At 36.9% G+C, this 13,397-nt stretch overlaps 2 protein-coding genes across 2 annotated transcripts; one reads left to right on the forward strand and one right to left on the reverse strand.

The window, feature by feature from the left end:
• Positions 1-1,062: 1,062 nt before the first annotated feature.
• On the forward strand, positions 1,063-5,820 carry LOC115384660 (coiled-coil domain-containing protein 28A-like). Its single transcript, XM_030086898.1, has 6 exons — positions 1,063-1,224; positions 1,378-1,558; positions 1,642-1,817; positions 2,764-2,918; positions 3,025-3,047; positions 4,479-5,820. Exons 2-6 carry the CDS (start codon positions 1,395-1,397, stop codon positions 4,531-4,533), a joined length of 573 nt encoding a protein of 190 aa, XP_029942758.1. The 5' UTR covers positions 1,063-1,224; positions 1,378-1,394; the 3' UTR covers positions 4,534-5,820.
• Positions 5,821-7,344: 1,524 nt separating this feature from the next.
• Positions 7,345-12,236, reverse strand: LOC115384658 (methyltransferase N6AMT1-like). Its single transcript, XM_030086894.1, has 6 exons — positions 12,016-12,236; positions 10,601-10,687; positions 10,425-10,515; positions 7,832-7,915; positions 7,626-7,767; positions 7,345-7,548 (listed from the first exon to the last, which is right to left on the reverse strand). The coding sequence occupies exons 1-6, from the start codon at positions 12,150-12,152 to the stop codon at positions 7,427-7,429; spliced, it is 663 nt and encodes a 220-aa protein (XP_029942754.1). The 5' UTR covers positions 12,153-12,236; the 3' UTR covers positions 7,345-7,426.
• Between the last annotated feature and the right edge of the window lie 1,161 nt (positions 12,237-13,397).

The following is a 13,397-nucleotide window of genomic DNA, read 5'->3' on the forward strand; positions in this document are numbered from 1 at the left end:
GTATTTTTTGCAACTTACAACCTTTAAAAAAAACTATGAAAAGCATTTATTGTCTCCTGTAATTGATTTTTAATTAAATACAGTAATTTTTCTACTACATCAGGAGTTATTTACAAAAAATACTTTTTAAATATGATTGATTTAATTCAATAGATGTCGTTTTTTTATTCGAATTACATTAGAGGGATCTATTTTAATCAATAAGGTTTAATTACTGGAGGTAAAACACACTTTTACAAAGTGTTTAGTTTATTATGAGAAGCGTCGGGTGTAAGCAACAGGTAGAAATTGGTTAATGAATGTGTTTTATTGGATAATATCGGGTTAAAATGCTTTTCTGTGTCTTACAGACTGAAGTAAATGAAAGTTTTCAGTTTCTGACATTATTTTTCTGCCATTTCTTCAAATCTAACAGTCATATTTAGAAATAAAATGTTTCTTTATGTAGGGAATCTGACTTTTGGGTGTAAATAATCTGGATTTTTTCCACAAAAAGGTGGTTTTTTTTTTTACTCAATTTATCAGATATATTTAAAATTCCTTCACACCTGCCTCTAAAGGCGATCCTGTGAACACTGACTTAATCCTCGGTGCTGGAAATGAAAGGAATCTTGTCTTTTCTGTGTTTGAATGGACGAGATCTCCAGCCGTCGAGGACTCTGAGTGCAAGTTAAATCATTTGTTCTTTGAGATAGTAATCTAGCTAATCAGATTTTTTTTTTCTAAACATCCAGAACTAAAGTGTAAAAAGCAGCTCTTGCTTGTTTTAAATGAAAATAAAGAGAAAAAGATGCTTGATCTGTATTTTATATTCACTTGTCTCCACCTTGTGGTTCTTTGCTTCCTCTACACTTAAACCACAAGCATGAGAGGCTCGAATTCAATCAAATATTCCCAAATAAATATTAATATTTATTATTTCTATCAATTTCATTAATAAAATATTAGCTAAAACAGTTTAAATCCTGTAGTTTTTGTATTAAAATCTTCTTTAGTTTATCGAATAATCCATTACGTTTCGTCCCTTTACGTCTTACGTCATCATTACGTACCTCTTACGTGCCACCAAAACAGGAAGTGGCCGGATCAGCGTCTCCGCGCTGCTAAGCTAGCGCCGCTAGCCTCCGAGGCTCCACCACCAGGAGTTACTATGATTTGACACTTTATTCTGTCTCAAGGACGAAGCGTCTCGACTCCGGGAGAAAAAACGGGATAAATTCTGCTGTAAGTGTGAGATTATAACTTTATCGGCCGCGGTTTGTCGGGGTGTGTCGCTTTAATCTCTAGTTAGCATGTTAAGCTAGCATCTTAAACCTGCCGGTTCGGTTCAATATGGCTGATTCGAGACGTCTCGCGTCGTTTCTGTCGCTTTTTTAGATAAAGAACATGAAGCTATGGAAGAGCGGAAGCTGAAGAGAAAGATCCCCCGGTCCTCCACCAGCACGGCGGCTCCCCTCGGCGGCTCCGGCCGGAAGAACAGCACCACGTCCGGGGGGCGAAACGCGGGCTACAGCCACAACATGGGGACGCAGTCCAGCCAGAAGAGCAAGACCCGGAGGTAAAATAACTAAATTAACACTCATCCCAGAGATTAAACCGTCTGATCGGGCAGATTATCACTCTGTGGTTGTGATCTCGCAGGGGGGTCAAAGACAAACCCAGATCCCAGCCCGGTCCTGGATCTAAACCGAACCAGAACCAGGCGGCTCCCATCGTCCAGCACTCCTTCCTGACCGACGTGTCCGACGTGCAGGAGATGGAGAACGGCCTGCTGAGCCTCCTCAACGACTTCCACTCAGGGAAACTGCAGGCGTTCGGTAAGACCCGCCACTGAAGTCAGCTTCCGGTTCGATGTTTGAGGGAAAAGATAAGGGGGAAAAAAATATTTTCACAACTTCAGAAGCTATTTATCCGTTTTCTGGATTATTTATTAACTTTAAACCACGTTTAACATTTTAAAAGTGACAAAAATATTGCCAGACAACCAATATTGAATTCTACAACCTTTATTATATTTACAAAAATGAAAATAGTAGCTTTTCTAACAGCTTTTTTTAAAATTTAAACACATTTAAAGAGGTCCAGATCGAAAATTACTGTATCTAGACTTCTTAAATCTGAACTAGATTATTCTACAGATGTTAATCCTTCATTATAACACCATTTCTGATTTGTGAAAACTTTTTGGACTTGTGAAAATGGAAAAAAAAAAAACTGCATGTGTGACTGTGTTTTTCCACACCAACACCGCATTGGACCAGGCCCTCATAAAAAAATCAAAAGTTCTAACAAATCAGAAACGGTGTTTTAATGAAAGTTTAACATCTGTAGAATAATCTAGTCCAGATTTGAGAAGTCTAGGTTTAGCTGTTTTCGATCTGGACCTGGTTCAAAGTGGTCTAGATGTTGAGAAAACGGACAAAACATGCAGTTTTCCCCCTTTTAACAAAACATTTTCACAAATCAGAAATGGTGTTTTAATGAAACTTTATATCTGTAGAGTAATTAAATGTGCTTTATTTATTTTTATAAACATAATAAAGGTTGTAAATATTCAGTATTTGTTGTCTGGCAACGTTTTGTCTTAAATCAAAATGTTAAACATTAATAGAACGGGAAAAAAACGTGAAAATATTTTTCCCTTAACTTTTCCCTTAAATGTCAAATCAGAAGCCAACTTCAGTTCCGTTCAAAAAACCAACTTCAAACTGAGTTTTTAATGTAATTTTATGTCTTGCTTTTCTTCGTTCCTCCTCCCCTCAGGCAACGAGTGCTCCATCGACCAGATGGAGCAGGTGAGGGAGATGCAGGAGCGGCTGGCTCGCCTGCACTTCGACCTGTACGGCGAGGTGGACGAGATGCCGGAGGAGCAGAGGAAGGGCGCCTCCGACACCAACATGGACAAGTTACTGCTCAACGTGAGTCTCCCCCCCCCCCCCCCCCCCCCCCCCCCACCCCCACCCCCTCCAAACACGATCGGAGCTTTAATGTGTCATTAAACCCTGAATGTTCTGCTCTCCACAGCTCGAGGACCTCAGCACTTCCATGTATCCTTCTCAAAACCGGCGATATTTAAAAATTCATACCTATGATTTTCTAAATTTACATTTTTTTTAAGCTTCAGAGGCTTTAAAGTAATTAAAAATCTCATGTATGTAACTTTGAAACCCTTCTATATAATTATATTTGAGCATTATTTATAAATTTAATCTCTTTTCTGCATTTATATTGAACTTATTTTACTTTTTTGGAGATTATTAGGCCGTAAATTGAAAAAATAGAGAATATAGAAGCTTTTTTAACAACATATCTTGATTTTTAAATAGAACAGAAACAGATTTTAAACATTTTCACTGATTATATTCAGTATGTGGTTTATGACAGTTTTTTCTTATAAACTTATATACTCCTTAAAATCTGATTCCATCAACTCTTTGGATTCAGTTTTAATTCGACAAAACATCGTTTTTATGTTAAATGTATTGATATAAAACACTTTTTTCCTACACAAACAGTCCATTTTAATGTAATTTGCGGAAGAAAATCAACATGCAAAATAAAATGTGGTTCCAACACTGAACCCTGAGGAACACCGCAGGTTACTTTAATCCAGTTTGTTCAATTTTACATGAATGTATTTATTATATTAAACAATATAAACTCTATTTTTTTTTTTTCAAAGAAGTCCTACAGCAGCTTTGATTCTTTGAATTTCTTAAGAAATAGTCTTTTTTTCAATGGATATTTTAACAATTTTGTTAAAAAGCGCATCTCAGATTCCAGTAGGATTCAAGATTTACAATTCAACTCAGCTTTATTTTTATAGTGATAAATGTACCAGTTGTCTCTAGGAGTTTTTATTGAGAAAACCCATTTTTAGAAACACTTTAACAGAGAAAACAAAAACTTTTTTGAAAAAAAAAATCCATGAACACAACTTAAGCTGTTTTTGCTTTTGACGTTAGAATAAAAATAAATAAAATAAAAATAGAAAATGTAAATATTTAGAATATTACTGTGAATATTTACCAAACTCTTCCTTCTTTTGACACATGAATTAAATTAACAAATGAAAATAGGAAAAAAAATCAGGAAAAATAGAAAAAAATTAAATAACTAGATTAAAAAATTACAAAAGAAATATTTTGCAGATAAAAATTGAAAGTAAGCCCTCATATTGTCATTTGAAAACTAAACTACAAAGTTTAGGAACGATAATAAAATAAACTGTAGAATGAAGAAATGACATGAAAAATGAATGGAAAAAACAGGCTTAAAATTGATTTTAAAAAGATTCAATTGAGAGAAGATCAGAATTTTTACCAGGTAATTTAAACCAGGAGTTTTTTCAGTAATTATTATCATTATCATTATTATTGTTATTATTTCATTAATCAAAACCTAAAATATTGTCTGATTTCTTTTTACAAATTCTGTCTTTTCTTCCTGTTCGGAACCTTTTCTTGACTCCTCTGAAGCCAGAAACTGAATCTGGCCGACAGCCAGGAGGTCCCGAGGCCCGCCAACCCCTGACCCCTGACCCCTGACCTCTAACCCCCCCCCCCCCCACCCCCGCAGTATTAAGAGCTCCTCACCAGCGAATCACTGTCTGCAGGCCGGAGGCTTGTGGAGCCCAATCCTGCCGCAAATCCCCGATTTGGGACGGAAATGTCACTTTAAATAAGAAAAAAACACATTTTTCCTGCACAAATCTGCCAAATATTGACTTTTTTTTATATTTTTCAATACAGGAAGCAGTTCAAATATGAGTAAATATAAATATTTATTAATAATTCCACACAGAAATGAGCATAAATGTTGATTATAATTGAATAAAATGTTATATTTAGGTTTAAATCTGGAAAAATGTTCAATGTTTTTGACTTTTATAGATTAAAACATGCAACAAACATATATTTAAAGCTTTTATGGTGCATCTTTGGGCATTTAAATAAAAAATATTACATTTTTCTTGCAAGAAAACAGTTTGAATCAATGTAAATGTTTATTTGAATGCATAAAGCAGTTTAAATAGAATAAAACGGTTAAAAATTGAACAGAAATTAGTTAAAAAATGAATTTAATGCATTATTTTCATTTGATTTAGAGCTATGTCACTTTTAAATATTAATTTTTGAATCAAAATCCTGTAAATTCCTGAATATTTTAATATTTTCTGCATATTGATGTTATTTTAGAAAGGAATGCAGGAAATAAAACACAATCTCAGTTTTTTAAGCTGCTTTTTTGGCATTTAAATTAAAATATTGCATAAAGTTTATCGAGAAACATAAGAAAAGTAGTTTAAATATAGAATTTAGTGACTAAATAATGATTCCACACAGAAAAGTGAGCATAAATATTAAATATAATGCATTATTACATATTTAAATATTTTTTACACTTAAATTCTGAACATTTGTTCATTTTTTTTGCAGAATTTGATCTTATTTCCCAGATTTATGCAGGAAAAATCAACAAAAAACTTGATTTTCTTGCAGGAATTTATCAAAAATAATTCAAAATCTTAATAATCTTTAATCGTAGCTGCAGAAACTGTTTGCAGTTCAGAGCTTTAACAAGAAATCATCCAAAAAAATGAGTTTTTTCAGTAAAAACAGCGACGTATCGTCGGTATATTTGCACATATCTGCAGAAAACGTTGCACATTAAACAGCCCGAACGTCATGCCTTAACTTTTATTTTCATGCATATTTTGATTTTAGAGATATTTAATATAATGAGATCATTTCTGAATGTTTGATTTTTTCGGTGATTGTATTTCTCCTTAACTCAATAAACGTGTGAAAGTTTCGACTCTTTTATGCAGAAATCTCTTTATTTCTTGACAAACTTACAACTTTATCCAAATTTGTTCAAATGTTTTGGATATTTTTAATAAATTTAGTAATTTTCTGCCAAAAAATGCAAATAATTGTGGAATAAATTCAAATTATTGTTAGAAATTGTTTAAAAAGCTTTAATAGTTTAAATTTTCTAATAGAATTTTGTGGGAAATTTGTAAAATACAAGATTTCATGCCACGGTTTCGACTGTAAAATTAATAAATGTAATAAATTACAGTAAAAAATGAGTAAAATTTCATTTCCTGAAATAAAACTTTAAATTCTGGCCACAAATTAATATTAAATGGCCAAAAAAAATCCTCATTTAAGACCATAAAATGTTGATTTTTGGCTTTCAAATACTAATTTCACCTGAAAAAGTACCAGTTTGAGACTAAAAATTAATCATTTGTGGCTGTGAGCTACTAGTTTGTGAGACTAAAAGATAATTTAAGCCACAAAATATTAATTTTCAGCCACTTTGGACCACAAAATGTTCATTTATGGTCAAGACATACTCATTTCAGATAACAAATTGTTATTGTAAGGCCACAAAATACAATCTGTGGTCATGAAATGCTAATTTGTGGGCATTATCTAAAGTTTTATATATGTGTTTTATATTAATTTTGTCCTATATTTGGAATTACATTAAAAAATTCCAGTTTTAATGTTGCGTTTTTAGTCACTAATAAGGTGAAAGCCATCAAATTGATGCAATTTTCTGTGCTAATATTTGAGCTTTTTCGTTATTTAATTTTTTAGAATACATAAACTGACATTAAAAGGGTTAAAATTCTGGAAATAATTTAAAATATTGAAGTTTGTACAAGAAAAAAATCCGAGTGCAGTTCTGGAAAATGTCCACCAGATGGCATCAGAGAGACAAATGTTAACAGTTTCTCTCCTCTTTTCAAGCTTTTTTTCATGAAAATTTTCAGATTTTAGCTTTTTAAGTCATTTCACTTGTTTTTAAGTAATTCTTTCATGCTTTTTCCAACCATATTTCATTAAAATTCATTAAAAAGGGGCGGCTGTGGTTCAGTGGGGAGAGCAGTCGTCTTGCAATCGGGAGGTTGTTAGTTCGATTCCTGTCTCCCCCTGTCTGCATGTCGAAGTGTCCTTGGGCAAGACACTGAACCCCGAACTGCCCCCAGTGGATGGACTGAGCGCCTTGCATGGCAGCCGCCTCCACTGGTGTGTGAATGTGTGTGTGAATGGGTGAAGGTGTTAATGCAGTGTAAAGCGCTTTGGGCTCTGTCAATGCAGTGTAAAAGCGCTATATAAGTGTAGACCATTTACCATAAAATTCTACACATTTCAGGATTTTTTTAAGCCGTTCTATCACTTGCCTGTGCTCTAGATGGATAAATACTTTCCAAATATGCTGTTAAACTATATTAATAATAATTTTAACTAACAACACAAAGGTAATAATGATTGAAATTGTCTTAATAATCGACTAAAAGCAAATTTCTCAGTCATGCATCAAAAAATTGAACCACATCCAGTTTATTTCCATGAAATTCAGTTAAAATTGGAGAAAACGAGCCATTAAAAAGTAAACATGTCAGTAAACGTCACGTGGTGTTTTCTGGGCTCCGGTGGAACCGCAGGATGGAAAGTCTCTCGTTTCCGGCTCTGGTCGTCAAACAGGGCTCTCCGGTCAAACCCTGCTGCCCCAGAATCTGGATAATGTCATCTAGAAAAGAGAAAAATAAAAAAAAAAAAATCTGATTTTCAGTGTTTGGTTGCTTTAATCAGAGATGGAAACCCCACCTGGACGGTTCTCTGCGATGGTCACCAGGTAGAAGAGTCCGGCGGCGGACAGCAGCCGCCCCACCAGGGGGAGGAGCCTGTCGGTGACCTCCCGACCCCGCAGCCCGCCGGCCCAGGACGCCTCGATGCCCGACCCGCCGACCTGCAGCCCAGAGAGGAAGATCAGAGCAGGAAACCTGTTTTCGGGATCAGGAGGCCAGACGTACCTCCTCTGAGGGCGTGACCACGTAGGGCGGGTTGAAGAGGAGGACGTCCACCTTCCCGCACAGCCGGGGGAGGAGGCACTGCGCCTGGCGGGGGCGGGGAACATGGGTTCAATTCCCGGTGGAGACAGTGAGTGTAGTGGTTAAATGGTGTCTTTAATTCAGAATTATATTCATAGTCTTGGTGTTTACATGAGAAAAACGAAGAATTAAATCCTCTCTCACGCCGCAGGCTGCGGAGCGTTCTGATTGGTCGAGGTGGCCGTGACGTACTGACGTCACCCGGAAGTAAACAGAGTTTTTCTCGTCTTTCTTTCGCCATTAACTTTAACGCTTTAAAAAAAAGAAAAGTGAGAGGTGTATTTTCATCATTAGTACATATGTATTTTTAATAATTACATATAATTTTAATGATTTTTCCCTCTTTTTTCAGAGTTGTAAAGTTTGTAGAGTTTTACAGTTTATTTCCGTAAATAACTGAAAAGTTTGTGAAATTACAACATTTTTTCAATTAATTTGTAGGCAATTTGATTTGATTTTTCCCCTTTTTTTACAGTTGTAAAGTTGAGTTGTACAGTTTACTCCTTTACTCCTTTACCTTAAATAACAGAAAAATATTTGAAATTATGATACACTTGTTTACGTATTTTAACAATAAATAGCTTCTTCTCTTTGTAAAAGAACAGAGATAGTGTTTTTTTCACAGTTACAGGGATTTCTTGCTATATTACATTCGACGTGTAAATTGATTTGATTGAATGAATGAATTGGCATTTTCAAAATACAGAACATAATTGTAAAATAAACAGTAAAATACTGTTATATCACCATCTTTTTTTACAGTGTGCGGCTTTGAAAATGTCTGGGTTGTTAAACACTCGTTAATCCGCTCATTTCTTTATATCCAATTCTTCCAAAACCGCCTTTAAATAAATCTTTTTCTTGAGTGGAACCGCGGGCTGCGGCCGCCATCTTGGAAAGTTGCGTCATCCCCACGGCACATGCGCAGAACTGCTAGCAAGATGTCACGCCTAATTAGCATAGAATTCTGTATTTATAAAAATATGGCAAAGTTTTCAGGCGTTTTCATACGGAGCCCCGGACATGACATGGTAAAAAAAAAAATATTAAATTGTGGCCACGAATTACTAATTCGTTCCCACGAATTAGTTCTATCATTCATATACTGAACATTCCAGTAAAGTTGGCAACATATTGACAGATACTTCGGTCTCAATACAAAACGTCAGTAACCTACAAAGGGCGCTTCCATCCCATCGTTGTGAGGTGGACGATATGCTACGAGCTCATTTTTATTAAAAGTATCTGTCTATCAAGCAGCAGAAACAATATTGATTTCAATCAGCACCCGGTGGTGCTGCGGGGTTAGGGGAACGTCTACAATTTACAAGATGCAGCAAAAGTGAAGACAAATAGCTAAAAAAAAAAAAAAAAAACACCAACAACAACAACAAAAAAACGTAATACCACCACTGGGATTTACTACAGTGTCACCATAATTGCTACAACCTTCATTTGTCTCCTTCATTTGTAAATTGTAGACGGTCCCTTAACCCCGCAGCACTTTCTGCTGCTTGATAGACAGATACTTTTAATAAAAATGAGCTTGTAGCATATCGTCCACCTCACAAAGATGGGATGCAGGCGCCCTTTGTAAGTTACTGACGTTTTGTTAAAGAGTTATTGAGACTGAAAGTCCGTATCTGTCAATATGCTGCCAACTTCACTGAACTGTTTTCGTGGGAACGAATTAGTAATTCGTGCGCACTAGGGATGGGACGAGATCTCGCGAGATCGGATGCTGCGAGATTGAGTACGTTTATATAAAGGCAAAAAACTCTTTATTAACTGGAATATTGACGGAATAATACATTACATGGCTCACAGCCATATAAACACGTGCAAACCCTGAATATGCTCATATTCATATTTAAAAACCTGGTCGAAAGGGACATGAAATACTGTTCTGCGCATGTTCTATCCGCAAGGAATCTTGGTCTTTTGAGTACACAAACTACTTGTGATACAGTGTAATTGCTACGACGTAAACAAAATGTGCGGAAACGATCGTTCAGTTCTTCTCTTTTATTGAAAAAACGGTGCATCGCATCAACGAACATTTTACCACGTCTTGCCGGCTCACTCTTTTTCTAACAACATGCAGAGAGAGCCTGCAGCTGCGCCCTTCTTCCTCTGTGGTGTCTGTGTAAAATAAGGTTGAACATGCAAACAGCACACCTAGTGGCATGAAGTGCAAATGCAGTCATGGCGTCGTTTGTGCGCCGCGGTTTGAATGGGAATAGGCGAACTAGGTGGCCGCCTAGGGCGCAGTGTACAGGCCGACCCGACACTCCGTGTTCGGTGTGAGCACTGCTCTGCGCCGCTCCGACGCTGCATGTGAGTACCGCACCGCTCCCCACAGCTCAACAACCGCGCCGAATTAGTAATTCGTGGCCACAATTTACTTTCTTTTTTTTTCCATGTCATGTCCGGGCCCCGTATTTTCATAATCATTTTAGAGCAGAATTAGGTTTCATTAATTATTTATAGGAAAATAAAAGCCCCGTGGACTCACCAGGTCTGTGAGGACGGGCTGCAGCGGGACCCGGTTCCGGGAGGCCGTCTCCGCCGTGCAGCGGGCCGCCGCCGGGTTCACGTCGGTGCATCTGGAAGCACAGCTCAGTCAGATCCTCCATTCCAGATGCTCCAGATGTTACAGAGAGAGAGAGAGAGAGAGAGAGAGAGACTCACATGTGCAGAGCTGAGGGTCCCAGCAGCGAGGACAGGAAGGCAGACACCACTCCAGAGCCCGATCCCACCTCCAGGCACACGCAGGGGCTGCTGGCAGAGGTCAGAGGTCACTGAGGTGTCTGTGGATAATTTATATGGGACTTTTTTTTATTTCTCTACAAATCTGAATAAAGCCTAATTCCGCTCCAAAATGACCATGTAAACACCTGAAATCTTTACTAGAATTAAGTTTAAATCTGTTTATTCTAAGTTAAGTTTATTCTATTTATTGTTTTTATTTTAGTTTATTCTATTCTGTTTATGTATTTATTTATTTATTTATAGTACATTTATTCAAACTGGATTATATGCTAATTAGGCGCTGCTTTATTCCAGTCGTTCTGCGCATGCGCCGTGTGATGACGCAACTTTCCAAGATGGCGACCCGCGGTTCAACTCCTATGAAAACGATTTATTTAACGGCGGTTTTAGAAGAATTGGATATAAAGAAACGAGCATATTAACAGACGCTTAACAACGTGGATATTTTCAAAGCGAGAAAGAAAGACAGAGAAAAACACTGTTTACTTCCGGGAGACGTCAGTACGTCACGGCCGTCTCGACCAATCAGAACGCTTCGCAGACCCCGGCGTGAGAGAGGATTTAATTCTTCAATGGGCCATTTTCACAGCTCCACTACTTCCTGAAATTAACTGTGCACATTCATTTCCTGTCTTGCATTATTGGCCAAAATGATTAATCCAGGTGTGTCTTGTTGCAGCCGTCTAAACCAGACACACCTGGATTAATCAGTTTGGCCAATAATGCAAGACAGGAAATGAATGTGCACAGTTATTTTCAGGAAGCAGTGAAGCTGTGAAAAGGCCCCATTGTAAACACAACGCTCTTGATTAATTTATTATTCAGAATAAACCAATTCCGAATTAAGCACACTGACACTGATAAATAGAGCTGTAGTTACATCATCTTAATTTGGTCTGAAAGCTTTATATAGAACATGGAAAACAAAAAAAAGGAAAAACAGACATCTAATTAATAGTTCATATTTAATAAATATTTAATCCCACCCTTTCACGCAATGTACAAAAAAAATCTTTATAATTATAATGATCATTTTTATCAATCCATTCAATACTACAATACTATAGTATCAACAGTAAAAACACCCATCACTTAAACATCACGATGAACAAACAATCCTCGTGTCAATCTGAGACAGAGTGAGCATGGAGATGATAAACAAACGGATGTGGAACAATGTCAAGAGATGCACAGTGTAAATAATTCAAATATGCAGATTAGAATCTGTATAATCTCTTGTCTGTATGTTTTGGGTGAAATAGGACGAAGATGTTCAGAGGGATTTGTCAGTCTGATCATTATGAAACGTGTGGATCCAGAGGGTCAGAGGTCACCTGATGAGCCGCAGCCTCGCGGCGTCCTGCTCCAGCGCGTCCATCAGGAGGAACGAGTCCTCCGCCGGCTCGTAAACGTCCCGGAAGTCCCCGCGTCCCGCGTGCGAGTAAAGCGGGGTGGGAACGTCTGGAATCATGACCCCTTCACGGCCGATTTCTATCCTGAAAGGATGAATAAACCCACGAGGGTTCCTCCATGGGGCCGGAGCCCGGCACTTCCGTGTTTACAGTGACGTCACGGTAACGTCGGTTCGTTCCGCCCCTGCGTCAGCCCTGATATGATTTTTTGTGACTTATTAAATTAAATTTATTTTTTAATTCCTTTTTAATTAAAGAATTGGCTCACACACTACTTAAATATTGTTTTTCACCATTAATTCAATGTTATATTTACGCTTCAGCTTCCAGTTTACAGCTTTCGGCGCTTTACTGCCATCTGCTGGACATTAAGTGGAATTACACTAAAGAAGTGGATATGTGGTTATTGTTTATTTTTCTTTATTTTAATTTTTTATATATAATTATTTTCTATTTCTTTGCACAGATTAAAAACATATTGTAGATAAATATAAGAAGATGAAGCCAAACTATACAGGAAAGGGTTTTCTATGAAATCTTACTTTCAAAGCAGGGATATCAATGTGGAGAGCAGGGATATAGAGGGGTGTCACCTTCTCCCAAGGAGAAATAGAAATGAGAAACCTGCCATAATCATTCGATTTGTCAACAGGAAACAAAAGAAAGAACTACTTAAACAGGGACGAAAGCTGAAAGGGACAAATGTTTATATCAATGAGCACCTCATTAAGAAAAATGCAGACATTGCACGGCAGGCTCGGCTGTTAAGGAAGCAGAAAAAAATACAATCAACATGGACGTCAAATTGTAAAGTATTCATCAAGCAAACGGCACTCCAGAAAAAGCAAAAGTTTTAGTTATTAGAGAGCTAGTCGAACTAGAAAAATATCAGTAATGCCTTGATCTGCGAGATCAGTGGCGGTCACCAACGATATTGGATCATGTTAAGTAAAGAGTATATTTTGACATCTTTGAAAGTATACATACTACAACCTATGGAGACTCAGACCACTGGATAATGGATCACGAAAATAACATTGACCCAGACAAAAATCTATTTAACAAACTGACACATGACTGCACATATTACACAGATGATCAATTTGTCACAAATGTAAAGCTTGAAGATAGTATAACAATGATTCATTTCAATAGTAGAAGTTTATATTCAAACTTTGAAGCCATCAAGGAATATCTTAGACAGTTTAAAAGACCGTTCAGTGTAATAGCTGTATCCGAGACATGGATAACCCCTGAAAAGACCGGAGATTTCGGATTAAATGGCTATGAATTCCTTCATTTGG

The sequence above is a fragment of the Salarias fasciatus genome, unplaced genomic scaffold (genome assembly GCF_902148845.1).
Source record: "Salarias fasciatus unplaced genomic scaffold, fSalaFa1.1, whole genome shotgun sequence".
NCBI classification, from domain to species: Eukaryota; Metazoa; Chordata; class Actinopteri; order Blenniiformes; family Blenniidae; genus Salarias; species Salarias fasciatus.

Coding starts and splice junctions, on each gene's coding strand:
- LOC115384660 (XM_030086898.1), top strand. CDS start 1,395: ATGGAAGAGCGGAAGCTGAAGAGAAAGATCCCCCGGTCCTCCACCAGC. Junction 2,919..3,024: donor TGGACAAGTTACTGCTCAAC/GTGAGTCTCCCC, acceptor TGCTCTCCACAG/CTCGAGGACCTCAGCACTTC. Junction 3,048..4,478: donor GAGGACCTCAGCACTTCCAT/GTATCCTTCTCA, acceptor ACTCCTCTGAAG/CCAGAAACTGAATCTGGCCG.
- LOC115384658 (XM_030086894.1), bottom strand. CDS start 12,152: ATGATTCCAGACGTTCCCACCCCGCTTTACTCGCACGCGGGACGCGGG. Junction 10,688..12,015: donor GCGAGGCTGCGGCTCATCAG/GTGACCTCTGAC, acceptor CTCTGCCAGCAG/CCCCTGCGTGTGCCTGGAGG. Junction 7,768..7,831: donor TGGTCACGCCCTCAGAGGAG/GTACGTCTGGCC, acceptor TCTGGGCTGCAG/GTCGGCGGGTCGGGCATCGA.